The 21344-nt window shown below is 38.6% G+C and overlaps 8 protein-coding genes across 8 annotated transcripts; all 8 read left to right on the plus strand.

Moving 5' to 3' along the window:
- The first annotated feature begins 2766 nt into the window (after positions 1-2766).
- On the plus strand, positions 2767-4582 carry LOC105265434 (odorant receptor 22c-like). The gene is made up of 8 exons (XM_011302907.1): positions 2767-2782; positions 2856-3113; positions 3201-3361; positions 3442-3764; positions 3829-3928; positions 3988-4113; positions 4260-4415; positions 4471-4582. The coding sequence occupies exons 1-8, from the start codon at positions 2767-2769 to the stop codon at positions 4534-4536; spliced, it is 1206 nt and encodes a 401-aa protein (XP_011301209.1). The 3' UTR covers positions 4537-4582.
- A 2607-nt stretch (positions 4583-7189) lies between these two features.
- Positions 7190-8642, plus strand: LOC105265322 (uncharacterized). Its single transcript, XM_011302757.1, has 4 exons — positions 7190-7520; positions 7575-7735; positions 8008-8263; positions 8484-8642. Exons 1-3 carry the CDS (start codon positions 7253-7255, stop codon positions 8047-8049), a joined length of 471 nt encoding a protein of 156 aa, XP_011301059.1. The 5' UTR covers positions 7190-7252; the 3' UTR covers positions 8050-8263; positions 8484-8642.
- A 965-nt stretch (positions 8643-9607) lies between these two features.
- LOC105265321 (odorant receptor 22c-like) lies at positions 9608-11377 on the plus strand. Its single transcript, XM_011302755.1, has 6 exons — positions 9608-10154; positions 10212-10552; positions 10722-10821; positions 10901-11017; positions 11080-11235; positions 11293-11377. The coding sequence occupies exons 1-6, from the start codon at positions 10017-10019 to the stop codon at positions 11347-11349; spliced, it is 909 nt and encodes a 302-aa protein (XP_011301057.1). The 5' UTR covers positions 9608-10016; the 3' UTR covers positions 11350-11377.
- Positions 11378-11554: 177 nt separating this feature from the next.
- Positions 11555-12758, plus strand: LOC105265320 (uncharacterized). Its single transcript, XM_011302754.1, has 2 exons — positions 11555-12261; positions 12522-12758. The coding sequence occupies exons 1-2, from the start codon at positions 11994-11996 to the stop codon at positions 12698-12700; spliced, it is 447 nt and encodes a 148-aa protein (XP_011301056.1). The 5' UTR covers positions 11555-11993; the 3' UTR covers positions 12701-12758.
- Positions 12759-12931: 173 nt separating this feature from the next.
- On the plus strand, positions 12932-13889 carry LOC105265318 (odorant receptor 46a, isoform B-like). The gene is made up of 5 exons (XM_011302753.1): positions 12932-13081; positions 13151-13250; positions 13342-13458; positions 13514-13669; positions 13727-13889. The coding sequence occupies exons 1-5, from the start codon at positions 12942-12944 to the stop codon at positions 13781-13783; spliced, it is 570 nt and encodes a 189-aa protein (XP_011301055.1). The 5' UTR covers positions 12932-12941; the 3' UTR covers positions 13784-13889.
- A 310-nt stretch (positions 13890-14199) lies between these two features.
- LOC105265317 (odorant receptor 22c-like) lies at positions 14200-16088 on the plus strand. Its single transcript, XM_011302752.1, has 7 exons — positions 14200-14526; positions 14631-14791; positions 14870-15192; positions 15250-15349; positions 15426-15542; positions 15628-15783; positions 15851-16088. The coding sequence occupies exons 1-7, from the start codon at positions 14259-14261 to the stop codon at positions 15905-15907; spliced, it is 1182 nt and encodes a 393-aa protein (XP_011301054.1). The 5' UTR covers positions 14200-14258; the 3' UTR covers positions 15908-16088.
- A 242-nt stretch (positions 16089-16330) lies between these two features.
- LOC105265435 (odorant receptor 85b-like) lies at positions 16331-18571 on the plus strand. Its single transcript, XM_011302908.1, has 8 exons — positions 16331-16405; positions 16549-16806; positions 17259-17419; positions 17495-17820; positions 17951-18050; positions 18107-18223; positions 18280-18435; positions 18509-18571. The coding sequence occupies exons 1-8, from the start codon at positions 16378-16380 to the stop codon at positions 18569-18571; spliced, it is 1209 nt and encodes a 402-aa protein (XP_011301210.1). The 5' UTR covers positions 16331-16377.
- A 222-nt stretch (positions 18572-18793) lies between these two features.
- Positions 18794-20880, plus strand: LOC105265436 (odorant receptor 13a-like). Its single transcript, XM_011302909.1, has 8 exons — positions 18794-18874; positions 18952-19209; positions 19577-19737; positions 19801-20132; positions 20241-20340; positions 20398-20514; positions 20607-20762; positions 20818-20880. The coding sequence occupies exons 1-8, from the start codon at positions 18859-18861 to the stop codon at positions 20878-20880; spliced, it is 1203 nt and encodes a 400-aa protein (XP_011301211.1). The 5' UTR covers positions 18794-18858.
- Positions 20881-21344: the final 464 nt, after the last annotated feature.

Genomic DNA, 21344 nt, shown 5'->3' on the forward strand with positions numbered 1-21344 from the left:
CATTTGGTATTCCATCTAGAATTCTATGATTGAATTTTTTTTTTTCACTCCGAGCGGAATTTTTGCGGTTACAAGTAAATTATTTTGATGTCGGCGGTGAGAAAAATTGTTTATTGTTTATAAGTACAGACGTGGCGTACTCGACGAGGAATTTTTATCTCTGCGCAAACACGTCCATCAACTGACGCACCCCACGTGAAAACCCCCACCTCCTTCGGGTCTTTAAGCAATTTGCATATTAAACGAGACGTTCAATTACGCCCATTTACCTCCAGCAATTACAAACAAGTACAATCCGAGGATATAGTTAGTGAAGTTTCTTTACATTTATTCCCCGATTTATATCGTGCGATATAATTCACGATGAGCTACACCCAAGGTACCCTACGTCAGTCCAGTTCAAATATTCCATGTCTACATTTTGATAACTATAACTTTTATTTACTAACTTTTTTCTAACCTGAGATAAATCGCTGGAATGTATTTTTATTGTTCATTGAACTTGTATTTTTTTATAAACGAATTTTATTTTTTCACGTGGTTGTGAAAAAAATTGTGTCTCTCGAACCTGAAATCCGGGATTCAGATTTTCAGTACGCGATCGGTTGGAACCGCTTCAGCCTTGACATCCTGGGTGCATGGCCCCGACGAAATTGCGGAATAATTCATAGAGAGAGATCACTAGCCTGTGCAGTCGCCATAATAGTGCTGATCTACCTGCCGCAATCAGCCAGCGTCATCGTCCACTGGGGCAACATGGATGCGGTGATCGAGTGCCTGTCGGTGAACGGTCCGGTATTCCTAGCCTTCGCCAAGCTACTTCTCTTCCGATACCGCCGAAAAGGTTCATAATTTCAGAATTATCTACCTCCCCATGTTGCTGTCACTCTTACAGAAATTGTGGATTCCGTGAAGAACTGAGAATGCTTATTGATTCCATGAGGGATGACTGGGAGACTCAGAGGAACCTCGAAGAGCGTCAGGTGATGCTGAAGACAGCGAAAATGAGTCGAGTGATATCACTTGGATCTGGAGTTATCACTCATACTTTATTCGTCGCCTATATTTTTTACAAGGTACCTGAACAAAGAGGAATTACACCCTTTTAACTTCACCATGTTGCAGATATATTTTGGAATAGAGGAGATGAAGCGCACGGACCTCGACCCCCGACTCGCAGTGGGTCTTCTTCATCCCGCGTGGCTTCCCTTCGACACCAAAAAACCCGAGTACTTCATACCCATGTGGATTGGCCAGTGCTTCTGCACTTTCTTTTCAATGACCATGTACGCAGTGTTCGACTGTATGATCTCAGCAATGGTCCTCCACATTTGCGGACAGCTATCAGTAATTGGCCTTTCCCTGAGGAATTTAGCCGACTCCGATGTCAGCAGTCCTCCGAATTTGTTCCGAAAAAAATTAATCCCGATCATCAAACGCCATGAGAAATTAATTGACTCGATCGCTGTCATCGAGAATTCTTTCAGTGCTATTCTTCTTCCTCAAATGCTCATCTGTACGTTCACCTTCTGTTTCCAAGGTTATGCACTAATTGCGGTGAGTCTAGGCCTCGAAACATGAAATTATAGGACACGCCGCACGGAAAGTGCAACAAGATGCCATCAATTCACTTTTTAAGCCACTGCGCACGGCTTCGCGCGGGTGACGCATGCGCGCAACGGATTATTCAGTGAATGTTGAATTTCAGAGTTTGCTGGGGTCGTCATCTGGAAGAATAACTTTTCTCGAGACAGCATTCTCCATCACATACGTCTTTTATACCGTCCTACACCTCTTCGTCTATTGTTACATCGGCGATCAACTTCTTGTGGAGGTAATAGAAGAATAATTTCAATTATTACGAAGCTCTTGCACTTCCTCCAATGATTCTTCTATCCAGAGCTCATCAATCAGCTACTCAGCTTACGACAGTCAATGGTTCAATCTCCCAGCACGTGATGCACGATTTCTGCTATTCGTGGGATACCGATCATATCGACCACTGAAAATCACCGCTGGAAAATACTGCGGGTTTTCGAGAAATCTATTCATCATCGTAAGCTGAGACTTTCCAATGATCAACTAATTATCGCCAGTCTGAGGCGATTAAAAGCTGTTCTAATTTTCAGGTCCTCAAGACCTCACTAGGGTATTTGTCAATGCTATTGACGGTCAAACAGCGGATGATTGATTAAAAATTTAATAATCGTCTCAAGAGGAACAAATGGGTCTATACAAAAAAATAAAATACGGAAATATTACAAATTGGCGTTATCCATCAGCACTTCCCTTTCAAGTTCATTCTCCCACAATCGAACCATCATTTGGACGATGAGAAATTAAAAAACCTTGAAGCTGTTGAAATTCACACAATACTTCCTCGAATTTTCAATTGATGAAACGATAAATTGCATTTGTAGTTCAATTTTTACTATAAATTTGAGACTAAAATCTCTATTGCAGAATTGCCAAAGCCCAATTGTTTTCTTTTTTCTCTCAGAAATTTAATAACCATTTTCAATTGAAATAAAATTTAGACTCCCATAATTGGAACGTCATGAAATTACTCTCAGAGCAATGCTCACGAACAATACCAGAGCCCCTCCCCCACTTGTCAATTCCAGAAGAAAATTTCCCTCTCTCCGACTTGTCTTTCTGTCGTCTCCATAATTAATGCGACGCGTAATAACTCGAGAACCATTAAATTAGTCTATAATCATACTCCTCGAAGTTTCTCCCTATCTTTCCGACGACTGCGTCTCCACCATGAGCTATAGTCGAGGTACCGTCCACCGCAAGGAATTAAAATATCTGACGACTGATATCTAGACTAAGTAATTGAACTATCCCATCAGACTTCAAGTACGCCATCGGCTGGAATCGCTTCAGTCTGGATGTCGTGGGTGCCTGGCCTAGACGTCACGCTGGAATTTTCCACAGAGAAAGATCTCTGCTGTCTGCATTAGGCATCCTAGTTCTCATATTCCTACCCCAATCAATCAGCGTAATCGTCCACTGGGAAAATATGGACGCTGTCATCGAGTGTCTGTCTGTCAATTGTCCAGTCTTTCTGGCATTAGCAAAACTCCTGTTTTTCCGTTATCGTCGAAAAGGTTCAAGACAATTTAAGATTGCAAATTAGAAATTCATACCAACGATTCAGTTACATCTGCAGACATTTCCATTTTAATTCCTTCCAGAAATCAGAATGTGTATTGATTTCATGAGTGACCAGTGGACGATCTCGAGAGCATCTGAAGAACGTGAAGTCATGATGAGTGCAGCGAGGACCAGTCGACTGATATCGATTGGATCTGGTGTGATCACCAATGCTTTATTCATGGCCTTCATCTTCTATCAGGTATTGATTAATATTGCGTCATCTTCTCATCAAAAACGAAACCAGGACGAAACAGGTCTTGTCGTTTTTCAATATTTCAGCTCTACGTTGGTACTGAAATAAAAAAACTCGATCCAACTCAATCAGTGGCTCTTCTGTACCCCGGATGGGTTCCATTTGACACCAGAAAAATCGAATACTTCATACCCATGTGGATCGCCCAGTGCATCACTACATTCCTCTCGATGACGATCTACGCTGTATTTGACTGCATGATCTCGACGATAATTCTTCACATATGCGGACAGTTATCCGTCCTGAAACTGGCGCTGAGTGGTATAGCTGACAGCGAAGATCCTCGACATCCTGAAAAATTCAACGAGAAGTTAGCTGTCATCGTCAAACACCACGAGCAATTGAATGGGTCAGTCTGTCACTGAATTCCATCATTGAAAATTATGAACTCTGATTTGTTCTTGTTTCTTCAGGTTGGTCGCGGTAATTGAGAATTCCTTCAATTCCATTCTTCTACCTCAAATGCTCGTCTGCACCATGACCTTCTGTTTCCAAGGTTTTGCGGTCTTCACGGTGAGTTTTGAAATGAGAAAATCTGTGATTCGAATTAACTAAGCCAGAAGTGAATCCAGAACCTGTTGGATCCCAACGCCGGGAAAATATCCTTCTTCCAAATGGCGTTCCCCATCACTTTCGTATTCTACACTGTCCTGCATCTGTTCATTTATTGCTACGTGGGAGATGAACTACTGATGAAGGTCTTCTGGAATTTATTATCAGTCCTTTATTATTTATCGGTTTTTCTGGGTGGAAAAATTCTAAACCCTAGCTTATAGATTGCTCAGCATTTGGAACTCGCTGCAGCTATTTTATCTGTGTAATGCATATTATTTTCTGTGGGTAGAGTTCATCGCTTAGCTATTCGGCGTATCAGAGTCAGTGGTATAATTTATCAGCTCTTGAAGCTCGTTCTCTACTAGTCGTGGGATTTCAATCATTCAGGCCACTCCAGATCACCGCCGGAAAATTCTGCCCCTTTTCTCGCAATTTATTCATCAAGGTCAGCAAAACGGTCTTTTTTCCACATTAGAGCATGAAGAATTGAATTTTTTCAGGTTCTGAAGACATCTATGGGGTATTTGTCGATGCTTTTGACAGTCAAACAACGAATGAGTAATTAAAATTCTGGGAATTCGGGGTCATGATAGAATTAGAATGTAAAAATATACTTGCGCACGCATAAACGATAAAAATACTTCAATGAATTTAATTGAATCGGAAATTCAAGGACAGCCTGAAAATACGATAGTATTCATCCGGACTTCAATTTAATTGTGTTTTATTTTATTAAACGGTGGACAGCGAAGTGATCATACAACTGGAAAATATTTCATACATTTTCTTCAAGTGGGAGAAAATTGTATCTCCATACTAGACCTGTGCGACTGCACTCTAGTCTCAATAATTACTCTCATAAGTAATGAGAGAAAATTATTTGCAACTCTGTGAACTTTTTAATCATCCATTATTATTGCAAGAGAGCTCGAGAGGTGAGGAAGAAAATCGATAAGACTGTAAAGTATCTTCAGTCTTAATACATTCGTCGAGTGGTGACAACTCCATTATAGTTGTCAGTGATAAAGAGTAACAGAGGAAATTACTGAGAGACTATAGAGAGGGAATCAATTTTTTAAACAATGAGAATAGATTTTGAGTACTCTTGTGGTTGGAATCGATTGCTGATGGATTTGGCTGGCTTCTGGCCAAAACCTCGAACAACATTTATCGGTAAAAACTGGGCATTCATCAACGCCGTGCTGGTGTTGATCGTTATAATTATCCCTCGATTCGCCGCGATGTTTCTGTTTTGGAATGAAATTGATGCGGTTGTTCAATCCTTTTCTACGCAATTAGTCTTCATTGTTGTGTTCTTCAAGCTGATGGTTCTCCAATTTGGCAACGAAGGCAAGATTTCGTGCACGAAAATTTATCGATCGAAATATTTTCCAACGCGTACAATAATTCTCAATCGAATATACGGATTGTGTCAGTTCTAGTGAAGTTATTGATGATGATGAAAGCAGATCTGTCCGCAAAACTCACGGAAGAGCATTACGAACCGGTCCTCAAGGCGGCTAAAGTAGCCAGAACCATCTCCATGTTCATTGGGACCTGCACAATCTGCGTTATTATCACGGGCGTCGTATCCCTGGTAATAAACACTCCGAGATAATTAATAATTCATGTCTGATGTCTAGTTGTTGCTTAGAAATTGTATCATTTGGACAGCTTCTACATCAAACATCCAGATCCTCGATTGTCCATGAATTTATTTTTTGTGGCATATCTCCCCTTCAACTCAACGTCAATCATCACCTACATGACGATCCTTTCGATTCAGTTTTACGTCAGTGTCATCTCCACTGGCATTCATCTCGTGCTGGACAGTTTTGTCGTGATGCTTGTTCTTCACGCATATGGACAGCTTGGAGTCCTGCAAGAGACCCTTGCAGTAATGACCAAGGACCAGCCGGGAATCGGTAAAGAGAACTTTCCAACCGCTTTTCGAACGATTTTGATGAAGCATCAAGAGATTTGTTGGTAAGCATACCAGATATTCAGGCTTTCAGGTCTTTTGAATTTCTATTAGGATATCATCAAATTTTCAAGATGAATTACAAAATCACGATATCGAGAATTCATATACATCTATTGCAGAGAATTTATTGCATTGAAAATGCTCACATTAAAAAGGAAATTTCAGTTTTATTAGGAATTTGGATAATTTATTCAATTTCACGTGGTTCCTTGAGCTTTTCAACTGCACATTGACGTTGTGTTTCCAGGGATATATCGTTCAAAAGGTGATATTAACATTACATCATCGTCTAGGCATTGATAATCACTGGAGTTTTGTTTTTGATTAATTGCTCTTTGGCGTAGCTCGTCCGCAGGGATCAGTCCAGCATTTTGCAGATGGGTTTTCCATTATCCACTACATTGGGTCTGGTAACGCAATTTTTTCTCAACTGTTGGGCCGGTGAATACCTCACATCACAGGTAATTCCATCATCTTGAAAAATATCAGCCTCGGAACAATAAATTTTTGTTATTTATCAAAGAGCGCTGAAGTTGGCTATGCGTACTATAAGAACGAGTGGCACACACTGAAATCCTCGGATGCTCAATTATTCCTGATGATAGGCTATCAAGCAACTCGACCCTCGACTTTGTCTACGTGGAAATTCTCAATATTGTCCCTCCGACTTTTCCTCCAGGTAGAATTTCTCCGCAATTCATCCTTCACCGATAATTACGTTCCTTTTTATTCCAGGTGATGAAAGCATCCTTCAGCTATCTCTCAATGCTATTAGTCATAACAGATTCTTAGATAAATCGATAGTAATAAAAGTTGATGTACATTTTATATTAGAGAATGAAATAAAATACTCAGATAAATAAATCTGCAGTCAATATCCTCCAACATTCACTAAATTTCAAAATCTCTCTTTATTCTTCTCGTATAATAAATAATCACACATATATTTTGTTCAACCAAATCCCAATATTGCATGAGCATCACCGAATTCCACAGTGGAGCCGCTCATTCCATCCTCAGAATATTTCTCTTCAAACTAACAAAGAAAGTCGTTCCGAGCTGTTAATCCACTTTATTCCAGACCCCCGCCCAACCGCACTCTACTATTTAAAACTTATTACACGGGATCCCGTAATAAACTTTCTAATTTCCCTCATTATTCTTGCACGAGCATAAAAAAAATCGATAACACCCTGAGGTACCTCAGTCTTAATCCACACACTACGGCATTAACATCTCAGAAAGACCAATTAATAAAAATTGACAAAAGCAATACCTGGAGCGAATCTCAATGAACCATGAGAGTAGATTTTGATTTTAGCTGCGGATGGAACCGATTTATTCTGAATATGATGGGATTCTGGCCGAAAAAACGATCGAGCCTCGTCGGGAGGTACTGGTCATTGATAAATGCCGTTCTTGTTCTGATCGTCATAATTTTACCGCGATTCGGTGCTATGTGTCTGTTCTGGAATGAAATTGACGCATTCATTCAGTTTTTTACAACTCAATTGGTGTTCATCAATGTATTTTTTAAACTGATAGTGCTACAACTCGGCAATGAGGGTAAGTCGTTGTACCTCATGAATGCAATCATGATGTCTCTCATATTTCTGACAGTTCTCGTTGATTTGCTGTCGATGATGAAAGCCAACTTGAAGAGAGAATTGACTGGGGAACAATATCCACCGGTAATGGCATTCGCCAAATTCGGGAGAACTATTTCTATTGTCGTGGCACTCAGTTTTGTCTGTGTCGTATTTACTGGAGTTGTTGCCATGGTAATTATTTTTTTTATTCTTAAAGATATCCGAGGTCTTTTGAACTGGAACGAGTAAAATAATCCAATAGCTATAATTTTATTTACACTAGTTGAATGTTCCAGCGATTTTTTTTCATAATTGAAAGCCCTCGGATATTCTCGAATTATCGATTTATGGAAACTGAAAAATCGGACTGACATCGCGTTATTTATACCAGAAATTATATCATTTGGACAGCCTCTACATAAAGAATCCCGATCCTCGGTTGTCAGTTGACTTTTTTTTTGTAGCTTACTTGCCATTCGACGCGACTCACACCGTCAGTTACTTGACGGTCTTCTTATTCCAACTTTACGTCTCTGTCATCTCAACCGTTATTAATCTCAATCTTGACAGCTTCGTGCTGATGCTCATATTCCATATTTGTGGGGAGATGGAAGTCATCGGGATATTGTTATCGAATTTGGGAGAGAATGCTGTCACAGATGGAAAGATCATGCAAAATGATCTGAAGATCATCGTGAAGAGGCACCAGATGGTTTGTCAGTACGTCCCTCGATCAATTCACTCAAATATATATCTACCTCATATTTTATATTCAATAATTTTTTAATATACGTTTTAATGAGGAAAATATACTTTCTGTTTGATGAGAGGCAACAAAAAACTTTAAAGTTTATAACATTAATATTTTTTAATGGAAAATAACGAGTCATTTATGGCAATTCTCTAATTGTGAATCGGTAATGATTATGGATTTCCACAGGTTTGTAAAAAATCTCGAGAAATTGTTCAACTTTCCGTGGTTCATTGAATTAGTCAGTTGCACCTTGATATTCTGTTTCCAGGGATATAATGTACTGAAGGTAATTGCTACTGTCTTAAATTTTAATGTCTCAGGGTTTAATTTAATTCCGAACAGCTTCTTCATACCAGACAACTCGGTATCTTCCAATTTGGATTCATCATGTTCTCAACTTCGGGAATCCTGACGCAATTCTTCCTTAATTGTTGGGCTGGCGAGTGCATCCTGTCCCGGGTAATCTATAATTTAAAAAATTTCGGGATTGTCATGAAATCTGATTAATCTTACCTGTCCATTTTCAATTAGAGCTCGAAAATTGGATACGCATTTTACAAAAGCAAGTGGTATGAGCTGAGGAGTTTGGACACTCGCTCGCTGTTGATGATAGGTTTCCAAAAAACAAGACCACTGACACTTACAGCATGGAAATTTTCCGTTTTATCTGTTAGACTTTTCCTTCAGGTAAAATAACTGTTGTGACGAGACAGGAGAGACTATTGATCTTCTTTTTTTAGGTGATGAAGACTTCGTTCAGTTATCTCTCTGTTTTATTGGTGATGACCAATTTTCAACATGAATAATTTGATGCGAAGATTGTTGCTATTTTAAACAATAAACGTGTGCTAGTGACATATTTCAAGTAAAAAAAAATACTTTGATGTGCAGCGCAAATGTCAATTAATGGGATGAAGTAAGTAGTTGGTAGGAGAAATTTTATAGCACGACTCGGCCAACCAAAATATTTTCAGTCAATCTAAATTCCGATTACGTCTTTCTGTTATTAAGCGATGGACAGGAGAGTGATCATACAACTGCGGAAAATTCCATATTAAAGTGGAAAGAAATTATTTCTCCATATTAGGCCTGCGCCTGCACTCTAGACTCAATAATTACTCTGATATGTAATGAGAAGAAATTATTTGCAGCTCCGTAAACTTTTTAATTGTCCATTATTATTGCAAGAGAGCTCGAGAGGTGAGGAAGAAAATCGATAAGACTGTAAAGTTTCTTCAGTCTTAATAGGTTCGTCGAGTGGTGACGACTCCATTAAAATTATCTGTGATAGAGAGTAATAGAGGAAATTATTGAAATAGAGGGGCAATTAATTTTTTAAACAATGAGAATAGATTTTGAATACACTTGCGGTTGGAATCGATTGCTGATGGATTCGGTTGGTTTCTGGCCGAAGCCTCGAACGAATTTTATCGGCAAGAACTGGGCATTCATCAACGCTATGATAGTCTTGATAGTTATGATTATCCCCCGATTCGCGGCAATGTCTCTGTTTTGGAATGAAATTGACGCAGTAGTTGAATCCTTTTGTACGCAATTGCTCTTTATTGTGGTGTTCTTCAAGCTGATGGTTCTCCAGTTTGGCAATGAAGGCAAGATTTCGTGCACGAAAATTTATCGATCAGAATATTTTTCAACGCACACAATAATTCTCAAACGAATATACGAATTGTGTCAGTTCTAGTGGAATTATTGGCGGTGATGGAGGCAGATCTGTCATTAGAACTCAGCAAAGAAAATTACAAACCAGTCTTCGAAACAGCCAAAATAGCCAGAACTATATCGATCTTTCTAGGGACGTGCACAATCTGCATTCTTATCACTGGCATATTTTCCCTGGTAATGTACTATTTGAGATAACTGATAATTCATCACTGATGTCTAGTTGTTGTTTAGAAATTGTATCAATTGGACAGCTTCTACATCAAAAATCCAGATCCTCGGTTGTCCATAAATTTCTTTTTTGTGGCATATCTACCCTTCAATTCAACGCCTATCATCACCTACATGACAGTCCTTTCCGCTCAGTTCTACGTCAGTGTCATCTCCACTGGCATTCATCTCGTGCTTGACAGCTTTGTCGTTATGCTTGTTCTTCATACATGTGGACAACTTGGAGTCTTGCAAGAGAGCCTTGCGTTACTGTGCGCTTGTGGGAATGACAAATCGGATTTCGGGACGGGAAACTTTCGAAGGGCTTTTCAGAAGATTTTTATAAAGCATCAAGCGATTGGTCGGTAAGCGCATCAAAAGCTAGAGCTTCCAATGAATTTCTTTGACAGTTTAAGTTGAATAAATTGACGTTTTTAATAACGATAGATTAACGATAGGAATAATCGAAGAATTAGATAAAAATTTTCAATAGCGTAGGACAGAATTAAATTATTGGAATAATTATAATTTTAGGTTCACTAGGAATTTGGATAGCTTATTTAATTTTACTTGGTTCCCCGAACTCTTCAGCTGCACCCTGACATTGTGTTGCCAGGGATATATCGTTCAAAAGGTGAAATTATCATCATGTCATCGTTTAGTCACTCATAGTCATTGAAGGTTTGTTCTTGACAAATTGCTCTTCGCTGCAGCTCGGTCGCGGAGATCAGTCCAGCATGTGGCAGATTGGTTTTCCATTATGCAGCACATTGGGTCTGGTGACGCAATTTTTTCTCAACTGTTGGGCCGGTGAATACCTCACATCACAGGTAATTCCATCGACTTGAGAAATATCAGCCTCAGAACAATAAATTTTTGTTATTTATCAAAGAGTGCTGAAATTGGCTATGCGTACTATAGGAACGAGTGGTACACACTGAAATCCTCGGATGCTCGATTATTCCTGATGATAGGCTATCAAGCAACTCGACCCTCGACTTTGTCTACGTGGAAATTCTCAATATTGTCCCTCCGACTTTTCCTCCAGGTAGAATACCTCCGCAATTCATCCTCTCACCGATAATTACGCTCCTTTTTATTCCAGGTGATGAAAGCATCCTTCAGCTATCTCTCTATGCTATTAGTCATAACGGATTCTTAGATGAATCGATAGTAACAAAAGTTGACGTACGTTGTATATTAGAAAATGAAAAAAACAAATACTCAGATAAATAAACCAGCAGTCAGTATTCTAAAAAATTCACTATTTCCCTAAAACTATCTTTATTCGTCTGTTTAAACAAAAAAATCGTCGTTACACAGAAAATTACTATTAATAACTAATAATAAATTATTACTCGAATATTTCGTTCCCTCCACTCGCAGGATTTTTCATTCAACCCTCAGTCCAGGATTCAAAACTTCTTACGGGAATTTTTCTACGTATTCCGAACGTAAAATATACTTCTCAATAAAATTCTGAAACCAACCACCTCTTGAGGTACAATAAACAATAAAAATACAAATCGTTCATCGAGTCTGTAAAATACTCCAGACACAACCGTTTGATAAATTCTCTCCTATACATTATTTTAAATTGCCCCGATTAAATCCCTCACGTTAAAATTTCTTTCTACTTTTTAATCACCCTCATTATTATTGCACGACAATTACAAGCGCATGTCACAATCGATAACGCTTGCAGTCTCAATGCACTCGTGTGAGTGATAGCATCAAATTAAATCGAGATATTACCACCGACAATTATCCCCTTGAAATAATAGTTGGAAAATCCCTCCATGAGCTATGAAGATACTTCCCGAGTACAGTTACGGTTGGAACAGATTTTTTTTGAATTTGGGTGGATTTTGGCCGAAACGTCAGTCAACATTCATCGGAAAGCACTGGCCCTTGATAAATGCAGGTCTAGTTTTCGTCGTTATAATTATTCCCCGATTCGCCGCCATGTCCCTATTCTGGAATGAAGTTGACGCATTCGTCCAGTCTTTCACGACTCAATTGGCATTTATGTCGGTGTTCTTCAAACTCATAATTCTGCAACTTGGAAACGAAGGTAAACCATGATAAAATAAATTAATAAGTAATTTCTAAGTAATCCCGTCATTGACATTTGGATTTTATCCGATTTCGACACCTCATATAAAATTCAATGTCTTCGTTTCTTTCGACTTACAGAGAACATGTAATTATGTTTTTACTCGATTTGTTTTGAATTAATCGATGGGTTGATAAATCTAAACTAGAGAAAATTGATAATTTTATATTTCGCTGTCTCCCACATTATTTCAACAACACGTTCATTGATTCCGATAGTTCTAGTCGATCTGCTGTCAATGATGAGAGAAGACTTATCCACGGAATTGACTCAAGAACAATTTGCGCCGGTGTTAAAAGCTGCTAAATTCGGGAGAACAATTTCGACAATCGTGGGAATGAGTTTCGTCTGCGTTGTAATCACCGGTATCATCTCGCTGGTACTATATCAATTCTGATCCACCGATCAATCCCCTGAAGTATTGGAACTTACATCGAGTTATTCACCAGAAATTATATCACTTGGACAGTCTCTACATAAAGAATCCCGATCCTCGGCTGTCACTTGATTTTTTCTTTGTAGCATACATGCCATTCGATACAACACACGTCATCACTTACACAACGATATTATCGTTGCAACTTTACGTGTCTGTTATGTCCACTGGGATTCATCTGATTCTCGACAGCTTTGTGGTGATGCTCATACTTCACTGTTGCGGACAACTAAAACTTGTCGAGCTGTCATTGACCCAATTGGGGATAAATTACGTGAAAAATGGGCAGAGCTTTCAGGTTGTCCTCAGGCACATAGTGAAGAAGCATCAGTCGGTGTGTCAGTACGTAATAAACAATAAATAATTACAATTGTTTTAAAATCATGTGGTAATTGTGCGTTACTCCCACAGGTTTGTCAAGAGCCTCGAAAAATTATTCAACTTTCCGTGGTTCGTTGAATTAGTTGGCTGCACTTTGATGTTTTGTTTTCAGGGGTACAATGTGTTGAAGGTAATTATTGATTGATTAATTGATTATCTGGTGATCAATTGATTGATTTAAAGTGTGAAATTCCGTGGGTACTTGATCCTCTTTGATTTAGCTTCTTCATGCTGATGGGTCTGGTGTCTTCCAAATAGGTTTCATCATTTTCTCCACGTTTGGTATTTTAATACAATTTTTACTTAACTGCTGGGCTGGGGAGTGTCTCATATCGCAGGTAATGATGCCGTGTCTTTTGACAATCTCGCACATGAATTCTCTCCATTTTTTAGAGTTCGAAAATTGGATACGCTTTTTACACCAGTCAATGGTACACCTTGCGTCCTTCAGATGCTCGTTCCCTGATGATGATGGGGTTTCAGAAAACACGACCCCTCACTCTCACCACCTGGAAATTTTCCGTTCTCTCCATCAGGCTTTTTCTCCGGGTAAAATTCTCCTTTCGTTATTCGTTATTACACTAGTTTACGTTTTTTCGGTTGTAGGTAATGAAAACTTCGCTCAGCTATCTGTCAGTGTTATTAGTGATGACAGATTTTTAAAAATAAATATTAACGAGAGAAGGAGGATTACCTGCCGCAAATTTCCTAAATTGAACGCGTAAAATTGATTTCCGATAAAATAAAATTTTATTTGTCGATGACTGTTCATTTTCTGGATTATATAAAACAAAAGATCTCCCGAATTGATTCTCCATTTTACCTTCGCTGACTAGAGCACGATATTTCGGAAAAAGAGTATTATTTCTCTCATGCCACTCTCTAGTGATAATCCCCAACACCCTACAGGTACGTCCTGAAAATGCAGAAAATATTTCATGCATGAGACCCATTATTCATAAGATGAAATTGCCTGGAGATCGTTATGCAAAGTGGGCCGATTGGGCTCATCATTATTGCAAGAACATTGGAGAAAAAAATCAATGCCAGACTGTTGCACTCTCTGACGAAACGTCCAAAGAGCACACAGTAAACTCCGGGAAAGCTAGAAAAATTTCCACACTCGTTTCCATGAACTATGAGAATAGATTTCGAGTACAGTTGTGGTTGGAATCGGCTGGTGATGGATTCATTTGGATTATGGCCGAAGTGTCACATGAATTTTATCGAGAAGAACTGGTCATTGATCATAGCGATAATGATTTCAATTGTTGTAATTATCCCACGATTCGCCGCCATCTTTCTATTCTGGAATGAGACAGATGCAGTTGTCCAGTCATTCTCCACTCAATTGCTGTTCATGACAATAGTCTTCAAGCTGTTAATACTACATTTTCGAAACGAAGGTGAATAATCTACCAATCATTTGACCAGCGACTCCTAAATCTCCACTATGAAAGTATTAATTAATTTGTTACCTGAAAATTATCAACTGAAACAATGAAAACAGTTTTAGCGGATCTCTTGACAGCGATGGAAGCAGATCTATCCCAGAGATTAACCGATATTAAATACCTGGCAGTCCTCAGAACCGCCAGAATTGGAAGAATAATTTCAATCGTCCTGACATCCGGCACCTTCTGCATACTCATCACGGGCGTCATCGCCACGGTACTAAATCCCCAAATTCCCTCAAAATCTTAATCCACCTAAACGATGGATGATGTCTACAACCCACATAATATCCAGAAATTTTATCACTTGGATAGCCTTTACATAAAGAATCCCGATCCCCGACTATCACTGAATTTCTTCTGGGTCACCTATCTTCCATTCAGCACGGAAAATACCATCAGTTACGTAACAGTGTTGTCCCTGCAATTGTTGGCTTCTTTGATGGCTGGATTTTACTTCATCTTCGATGGTTTCGTTGTAATGCTCATTCTCCATGTGTGCGGACAGCTGCAACTCATTCAGATATCATTGCAACATTTGGTTGACAATCTCCCTCTCATCAGGGATTTACGTGTGACCCTGAGGAAAATTATGGAGCACCATCAAAGGATGCATCGGTAATATTTTTAAATTCGCAGCTGATCTGGATTTTCAGTGATTTATTCCTGTCACAGATTCGTCAGCAGCATCGATCAATGTTTCAACATGATGTGGTTCCTTGAATTGACCAGCTGCACACTCACCTTCTGTTTCCAGGGTTATATTCTCCTGAAGGTGCATAGATCTGTTATTTTTACTGATTACTCCATTACGCTCTTCTAAATTCACGCATTTTCATCCACTTTCTCAGCTTCTGCGCGCAGATCAGTCAAGCACCTTCCAGATGAGCTTTCCAGTCTGCGCAGCCATTGGTCTGCTCAGCAAATTTTTTCTCAACTGTTGGGCTGGCGAATACCTCATCTCACAGGTAACCTCAGGTATCCACAGGTATCCATGCAGATATCGTACTTCAGTCGAAATAGAATAGCTCGGGTGTTGGCTTTTTTATATAGAGCTCAGAGATTGGATCCGCATTTTATGAAGCTCAATGGTACAAGCTGGTACCATCGGACGCTCGTTCATTGATGATGATTGGCCACAAAAAGATACGACCATTCACCTTGAGCACCGCGAAATTCTCTGTTCTATCATTCAGGCTCTTCGTTCAGGTTTCCATCTAATGCACATTTCAATCCATTTTATTTCTGGTGAATTAAATTATTCGTTTGTTCTCAGATGCTGAAAACTTCGGGCAGCTATTTGTCAATGTTATTAGTGGTGGCGGAATCCTAGAACAAAAAATTTAACGAGTCATACAGGAATAAAATCTACTATAACTGAATCACCAACGAGACTTGTCACTTTTCAGACGGGCTTTCTATTTAAAGAATATTTCAGCGATTCCATTATTTTGCCGGACTGAATTCCCATCATTTCATTTCGCAAATTGACTTATAGAAAATTTCTAATGTAGACGTATCGTCATGATGAACGAAAAACAGTTCCATTGTGTTCTCACATAAAAAATCTGAAACATCAGTCACAGCTGTTGGTAGACTGACCGATCATTCTTCCTCTGTTCCACGGCGCAAGTCGTGCGAACAGCAAAATCGATTGTTCCATCATCGTTAATGCGCGCAATTTTGAATAATGGTGAAGGAAAATTGACCAATATCACTCCGAAGCATTCCACAATTTCCATACATCATTGATATCGATCAATGGAGCACGGGACAAGCCTCAGTCCCTAGCCGACCACCTCAATGTTCAAACTGATGGAGAGCACTCCAGGTAGATTTTTATAAATTAAATTCATACAGTATTTTCGTTATTTTCACACTCTCGATTGGATTCATCAGTCAAATAGAATTCGACGTCCTACGATTAAAATATCTTAATTCAAGATTATAAATAATATTTTGATGTCTTGGCAGGTTTCAAATATGCTTGCGGCTGGAACAAATTCAATTTCGATCTTCTCGGAATTTGGCCTCAACAGAATGTTAATCGAATAAAAAAATACCGGGCACTCATAAACGCAGGTTCGATATTATTTATTCTCACTTTGCCCCGGTTAGCTGCGTTGTCTTTATTCTGGGGTGAGATAGACGCGATGATCCAATGTTTCTCCACCCACATGCCATTTGCTATTGGAATCATGAAATTTACGATACTCCATTTTCAACGAGAAGGTAAGTCATTTAATGATCATTTTTCAAGTCACAATTAATTAAGCGGTGAAGTGCCATCGAGGATAAATCGATTGAAATCGATTCAAATCAACTGAAATAAATCGAAATCGATTTTGACTATTGACGAGTCTTTATCGAACCTCTCGGTGTACCTCGGGTGGGGGTACGTATAATTACTCCAACCATAAAGTTTAATTACCTGCAATAATTGCAGTAACTACCAAAAAAAAATTCTGCCCAATTAATTAAAATTTTCTAATTAAAACTGCATATAAATATTCACATTCAAATTGTGTGGATTCTCTTGGAGTTAATGAATTCACTCGGCAGAAGTAATTTTTCCTCTTAAATATTACATCGATTGTTGATATATCGTTGATATAAATAAATGGCAAAGTGGAATCGATTTTACAATTACCACTTTTCAACTGAAATAACGTTGATCATAACAGTCCTAGCGAGATTTTTGCAAGCGATGGAAGTTGACTGGAGTCTCGTAAAAAGTGAGAAGTATTTCGAGAGCATGATAAAAATGGCAAGAATCGGCCGGATTATCTCCATCATCTCTGGATCCATGGCGCACACAGCCAATACCTTCGGTTTCGTAGTCCAAGTACTTTCTCTCATTATTTTTTTTTTACCGAATAACACCAATCCGTTGTTCAACTGCTAGTACAATCTTTATTAGAAGTGGTACAATCTAGAGAGCTATTACATACAAGATCCTGATCCTCGATTAACCATGAATCTCTTCTGGCTCGTCTATATACCAATTGATACAAGCAACACTGCCAATTATATCTGTTTACTATCTCTTCAATTCTACGCATCGTGCATTGGCTGTGTAATTTACTGCTGTTTTGACAGTTTTGTTGTTATGCTGGTACTTCATCTGTGTGGACAGCTACAGTGTGTCGAAATATCAGTAGCAGAAATTGGGACTCATGGGTCCACGAACAGCTGTTTCAGGACAGATTTGAGGAGAATTGTTCAAAGACATGAAAGCATCATGCGGTAATCAAATGAAATTGTCCGTTATAATATAAATAATATAATAACTTTAATTCGTTTGTTCAACTGGAAGGAACAGCTTCAGTTGAAGAACTCCAACAGAAATAATTTTATCAATGATTTTTGGTATCAGATTAGCTGGTGACCTTGAAGACTCGTTCAGTCTGGTATTGTTACTGTCATTGATAGGCTGCACCTTAACATTCTGCTTTGAAGGATACGCTTTGATAAGGGTAAATAGTTGTTAATAAAATTAATCAATCATTGAGTGATTCAATATTATCACTAGCTTTTGGACAGAGGACAGTTGGGCTTCTTCCAACTTGGATTTTCCATGACCGTTGCATCGGGGGCATTCTTACATTTATTCTTCTGTTGTTGGGCCGGCGATTTTTTGTCGGAACAGGTGCATTGTCATTATGAAATTCAATTAAACAATCCATTACCGCTCGTTAATTTCAGAGTATGGCCGTGGGGAAAGCTATTCACTGTAGCAAGTGGTACAATTTATCGGATACCGAAGCTCGGACGCTCATGATGATGGGTTTTAAAGCCTTCGTACCATTAGAATTAACAGCTGGAAAGTTCGCAGCCCTTTCCCTCAATCTTTTTGTTAATGTAAAATCATTTTTCAGAGTGGGGAGTCAGACGAAGTGATTATGATTCATTAATGCTTTTCCTTCATCACCAGGTCGTCAAAACATCAATGAGTTATCTATCAGTTCTATTGGCATGTCAAGGCAGTAAAGTCTAGGCGTTATTGAAATGTATTAGTTTAGTTTCTGGAAAATAAAGGGATTGACACTGACTGTTGTTCACCGTTTTACTGAAAAATGAGAGATTGCGTTACGTTTCGCTCTCGTCGTTTCCTTCGCAGAGCGCATGCTTGTGATTTTCCCATTACAAATGGAAATTGTTGTCCGATCAGGAACAATTACCGATCAGATAATGGTTTCGTAGCTTCAACGAGTAAATGCTTGAGGAGATCAATAATGACATGGGGTGACTGCCGATCTTTAGTTTGTATGTCGCGGGGAATCTATGGAAACCAATTCAGGTATGTGAAAAAATAAATAATAATAAAATAAAATAAATAATAATAAAATAAAATAAATAAAGGCTATTTTCGTGTAGGTTTTGACTATGCTCGTGGCTGGAATAAAATCAACTTCATGATATTGGGGATGTGGCCCAAAACGAATCTCAGGGGCTTCCGAAAGTATCATGCCCTATTGAATGCTATCACAGTTTTTTCTCTACTCACACTCCCACGATTGGCTGCACTTTATTTATTTTGGGGTGAGGTTGATGCCATGATTCAATGCTTTTCCACTCACATGCCATTCGCCATTGGAATTGTAAAGCTCGTCATTCTGTATCGACAACAACAAGGTAATTATTCAAAATTTCATGAAGAGTCAATTCGAACCCGAAATCAACTCCAATTAAAAACAATTCTTTCCATCTAAAATCCGTCTCGTCAACACCTTTAATGCAATTAAATGTTTAAATAATAAAAAGTTCAGATAAGTCATTACTTGAATTTTTAACACGTTCACGGTTTTTCAGGGGAATAAATCCAATGTTTAAAAAATTAAATGATTATTCAATGAAGAACTTTAGAATTTTTCAGATACTCCATATTTTTTTTTCGTCGTGGAGAATTTCAATTTTATTATTTGGAGTTTAAAGTGTAATTATCTGACAAAGAAAGGCGATTGTTTAATGGATTAACTATAAGTATCATTTCGGGTAATAGCATTGGGTGAGTTTATGGAGGAGATGGAGTGTGATTGGAGGAGTCCTCTACCGAAGAAGCACCAGGAAATGATGATGCCGATGGCGAGAATGAGTCGACAGATTTCCATTTTCTCTGGGCTAACAGTGTACATGGCAAATAGTTTCGGTGTTGTGGTACAAGTACTATCAATATTTGCTGTCAAATTAGTTGAAGAAATGACTTAAAAATTAATTTTCAACTAGAAATGGTATAATTTAGAGAGTGTCTACATACAACAGCCAGATTCTCGATTGACACTGAATCTCTTCTGGGTGGTTTTTTGGCCGGTGGATACGAGCGAAAATATCAATTTCGCGGTGGCTTTGCTCCTGCAATTGTACACATCTTTCACCGGATCACTCGCGTACTTTGTGTTTGACAGTCTCATCGCAATGATGACTCTTCATCTTTGCGGTCAATTAGAATGTCTTCAACAGTCTTTTGGAGAGTTGTGCGATCATAACAGTTCCCACGAGGCTAAAAAATTCGAGAGAGATTTGAAAAATATTGTACAACGACACTATAAACTTATCCGGCAAGTCGCCACTCTGAAAAATCATTACTTATGCCAATTAATTTCACTTGGCGTAAGTTAATTTATTTAAAAAACGTAATCCTCTCGGTAATGTATTGTTTATTATAGATTAACGAACAATCTCGACGACTCCTTCAATTTCGTACTCTTCTTGTCATTCATCGGATGTACCTTGACATTCTGCTTCCAAGGATACGCCATAATAAGGGTGATTGCAATAAAAATCACGCTACGACTGATAATGGAATTGACGGTTTTTCAACAGCTCCTGGATGCGGGGAAATTGAATTTTTTTCAAGTTGCTTTCTCCGTGACAGTCACTCTAGGTGCGATATCTCATTTCTTCATCTGCTGCTGGGTAGGAGATTTTCTGATAATTCAGGTATAAAAATATCGAAGGAGTCTTTCATTTTGAATACCCAGTGGATACTATATTTTATTCCATTTGGAATAAAATTGATTCTTTGAACTCAGAGTGCAGCAGTGGGGCAAGGGTTTTACAAGAACCAGTGGTACAAGCTGTCGAACTGTCAGGCCCGATCTCTGATGATAATTGGTTTCAAGAACTTCAGACCCCTGCAATTGACAGCGGGGAGATTCGCCCCGATCTCCCTCAATCTGTTCCTGAACGTAAGAGACAACATTTTTCATTCTAACTCTCTTTTCATAACGTCTCGTTGTCCAGGTGATCAAATCATCCATGAGTTATCTATCAATGCTGCTGGCAGTTCAGAATAGAAGAGTTTAATATATTTAAAATAATTTTTATTCCGAATAAATGGTTAATTTGAAATTTAATTATTGTTATTCACTCGCGTTTGTATTAATTCACGAATAGCTCCACGAAGAATTCTTCATTCGAAGTGAAATGCACTACCCAAACTTCAACATCATTCTCCCGCTGCTTCACACACAGACCTGAGTGTAACGCGCATGTCATACCACTGTAGAATATATTAGTATGAAAAATACTCTGCAATCTAGGATAATCTGCATTCAATTGATAACTGTGGGGGAATGAAAAATTAATCGATAATAATAACCACTGGCTCGCAGTGTTTTTTTGCTCGTACAGCAGAGAGGAATTCCTGAAAATGAGTTCAGGTATATTCTGGAGTGAAACGAGGAGCTACTCAACTCATGATTGAAATCATTTCGAAATTACATTAAAATTATGTTTAATTACACGAATTACACGATAATTACACGAAT

Source organism: Fopius arisanus, unplaced genomic scaffold (genome assembly GCF_000806365.1).
Source record: "Fopius arisanus strain USDA-PBARC FA_bdor unplaced genomic scaffold, ASM80636v1 scaffold00029, whole genome shotgun sequence".
In the NCBI taxonomy this organism is placed as follows: domain Eukaryota; kingdom Metazoa; phylum Arthropoda; class Insecta; order Hymenoptera; family Braconidae; genus Fopius; species Fopius arisanus.

Bases quoted from the DNA above. Each gene is read 5' to 3' on its own strand.
- LOC105265434 (XM_011302907.1), top strand. The intron at 3,929-3,987 runs GTGAGTTTTGAA...AAGTGAATCCAG, and splicing joins AAGGTTTTGCGGTCTTCACG to AACCTGTTGGATCCCAACGC. The intron at 4,114-4,259 runs GTCTTCTGGAAT...TTCTGTGGGTAG, and splicing joins GAGATGAACTACTGATGAAG to AGTTCATCGCTTAGCTATTC.
- LOC105265322 (XM_011302757.1), top strand. From the start codon at position 7,253: ATGAGAGTAGATTTTGATTTTAGCTGCGGATGGAACCGATTTATTCTG. The intron at 7,521-7,574 runs GTAAGTCGTTGT...TATTTCTGACAG, and splicing joins GCTACAACTCGGCAATGAGG to TTCTCGTTGATTTGCTGTCG. The intron at 7,736-8,007 runs GTAATTATTTTT...TTTTTTTTGTAG, and splicing joins TTACTGGAGTTGTTGCCATG to CTTACTTGCCATTCGACGCG.
- LOC105265321 (XM_011302755.1), top strand. From the start codon at position 10,017: ATGGAGGCAGATCTGTCATTAGAACTCAGCAAAGAAAATTACAAACCA. The intron at 10,822-10,900 runs GTGAAATTATCA...TCTTCGCTGCAG, and splicing joins AGGGATATATCGTTCAAAAG to CTCGGTCGCGGAGATCAGTC. The intron at 11,018-11,079 runs GTAATTCCATCG...TATTTATCAAAG, and splicing joins GTGAATACCTCACATCACAG to AGTGCTGAAATTGGCTATGC.
- LOC105265320 (XM_011302754.1), top strand. From the start codon at position 11,994: ATGAAGATACTTCCCGAGTACAGTTACGGTTGGAACAGATTTTTTTTG. The intron at 12,262-12,521 runs GTAAACCATGAT...TGATTCCGATAG, and splicing joins TCTGCAACTTGGAAACGAAG to TTCTAGTCGATCTGCTGTCA.
- LOC105265318 (XM_011302753.1), top strand. From the start codon at position 12,942: ATGCTCATACTTCACTGTTGCGGACAACTAAAACTTGTCGAGCTGTCA. The intron at 13,251-13,341 runs GTAATTATTGAT...TCTTTGATTTAG, and splicing joins AGGGGTACAATGTGTTGAAG to CTTCTTCATGCTGATGGGTC. The intron at 13,459-13,513 runs GTAATGATGCCG...TCCATTTTTTAG, and splicing joins GGGAGTGTCTCATATCGCAG to AGTTCGAAAATTGGATACGC.
- LOC105265317 (XM_011302752.1), top strand. From the start codon at position 14,259: ATGAGAATAGATTTCGAGTACAGTTGTGGTTGGAATCGGCTGGTGATG. The intron at 14,792-14,869 runs GTACTAAATCCC...CATAATATCCAG, and splicing joins TCACGGGCGTCATCGCCACG to AAATTTTATCACTTGGATAG. The intron at 15,543-15,627 runs GTAACCTCAGGT...TTTTTTATATAG, and splicing joins GCGAATACCTCATCTCACAG to AGCTCAGAGATTGGATCCGC.
- LOC105265435 (XM_011302908.1), top strand. From the start codon at position 16,378: ATGTTCAAACTGATGGAGAGCACTCCAG. The intron at 16,807-17,258 runs GTAAGTCATTTA...TGATCATAACAG, and splicing joins ACTCCATTTTCAACGAGAAG to TCCTAGCGAGATTTTTGCAA. The intron at 17,420-17,494 runs GTACTTTCTCTC...AATCTTTATTAG, and splicing joins CCTTCGGTTTCGTAGTCCAA to AAGTGGTACAATCTAGAGAG.
- LOC105265436 (XM_011302909.1), top strand. The intron at 20,133-20,240 runs GCAAGTCGCCAC...TGTTTATTATAG, and splicing joins CGACACTATAAACTTATCCG to ATTAACGAACAATCTCGACG. The intron at 20,515-20,606 runs GTATAAAAATAT...CTTTGAACTCAG, and splicing joins GAGATTTTCTGATAATTCAG to AGTGCAGCAGTGGGGCAAGG.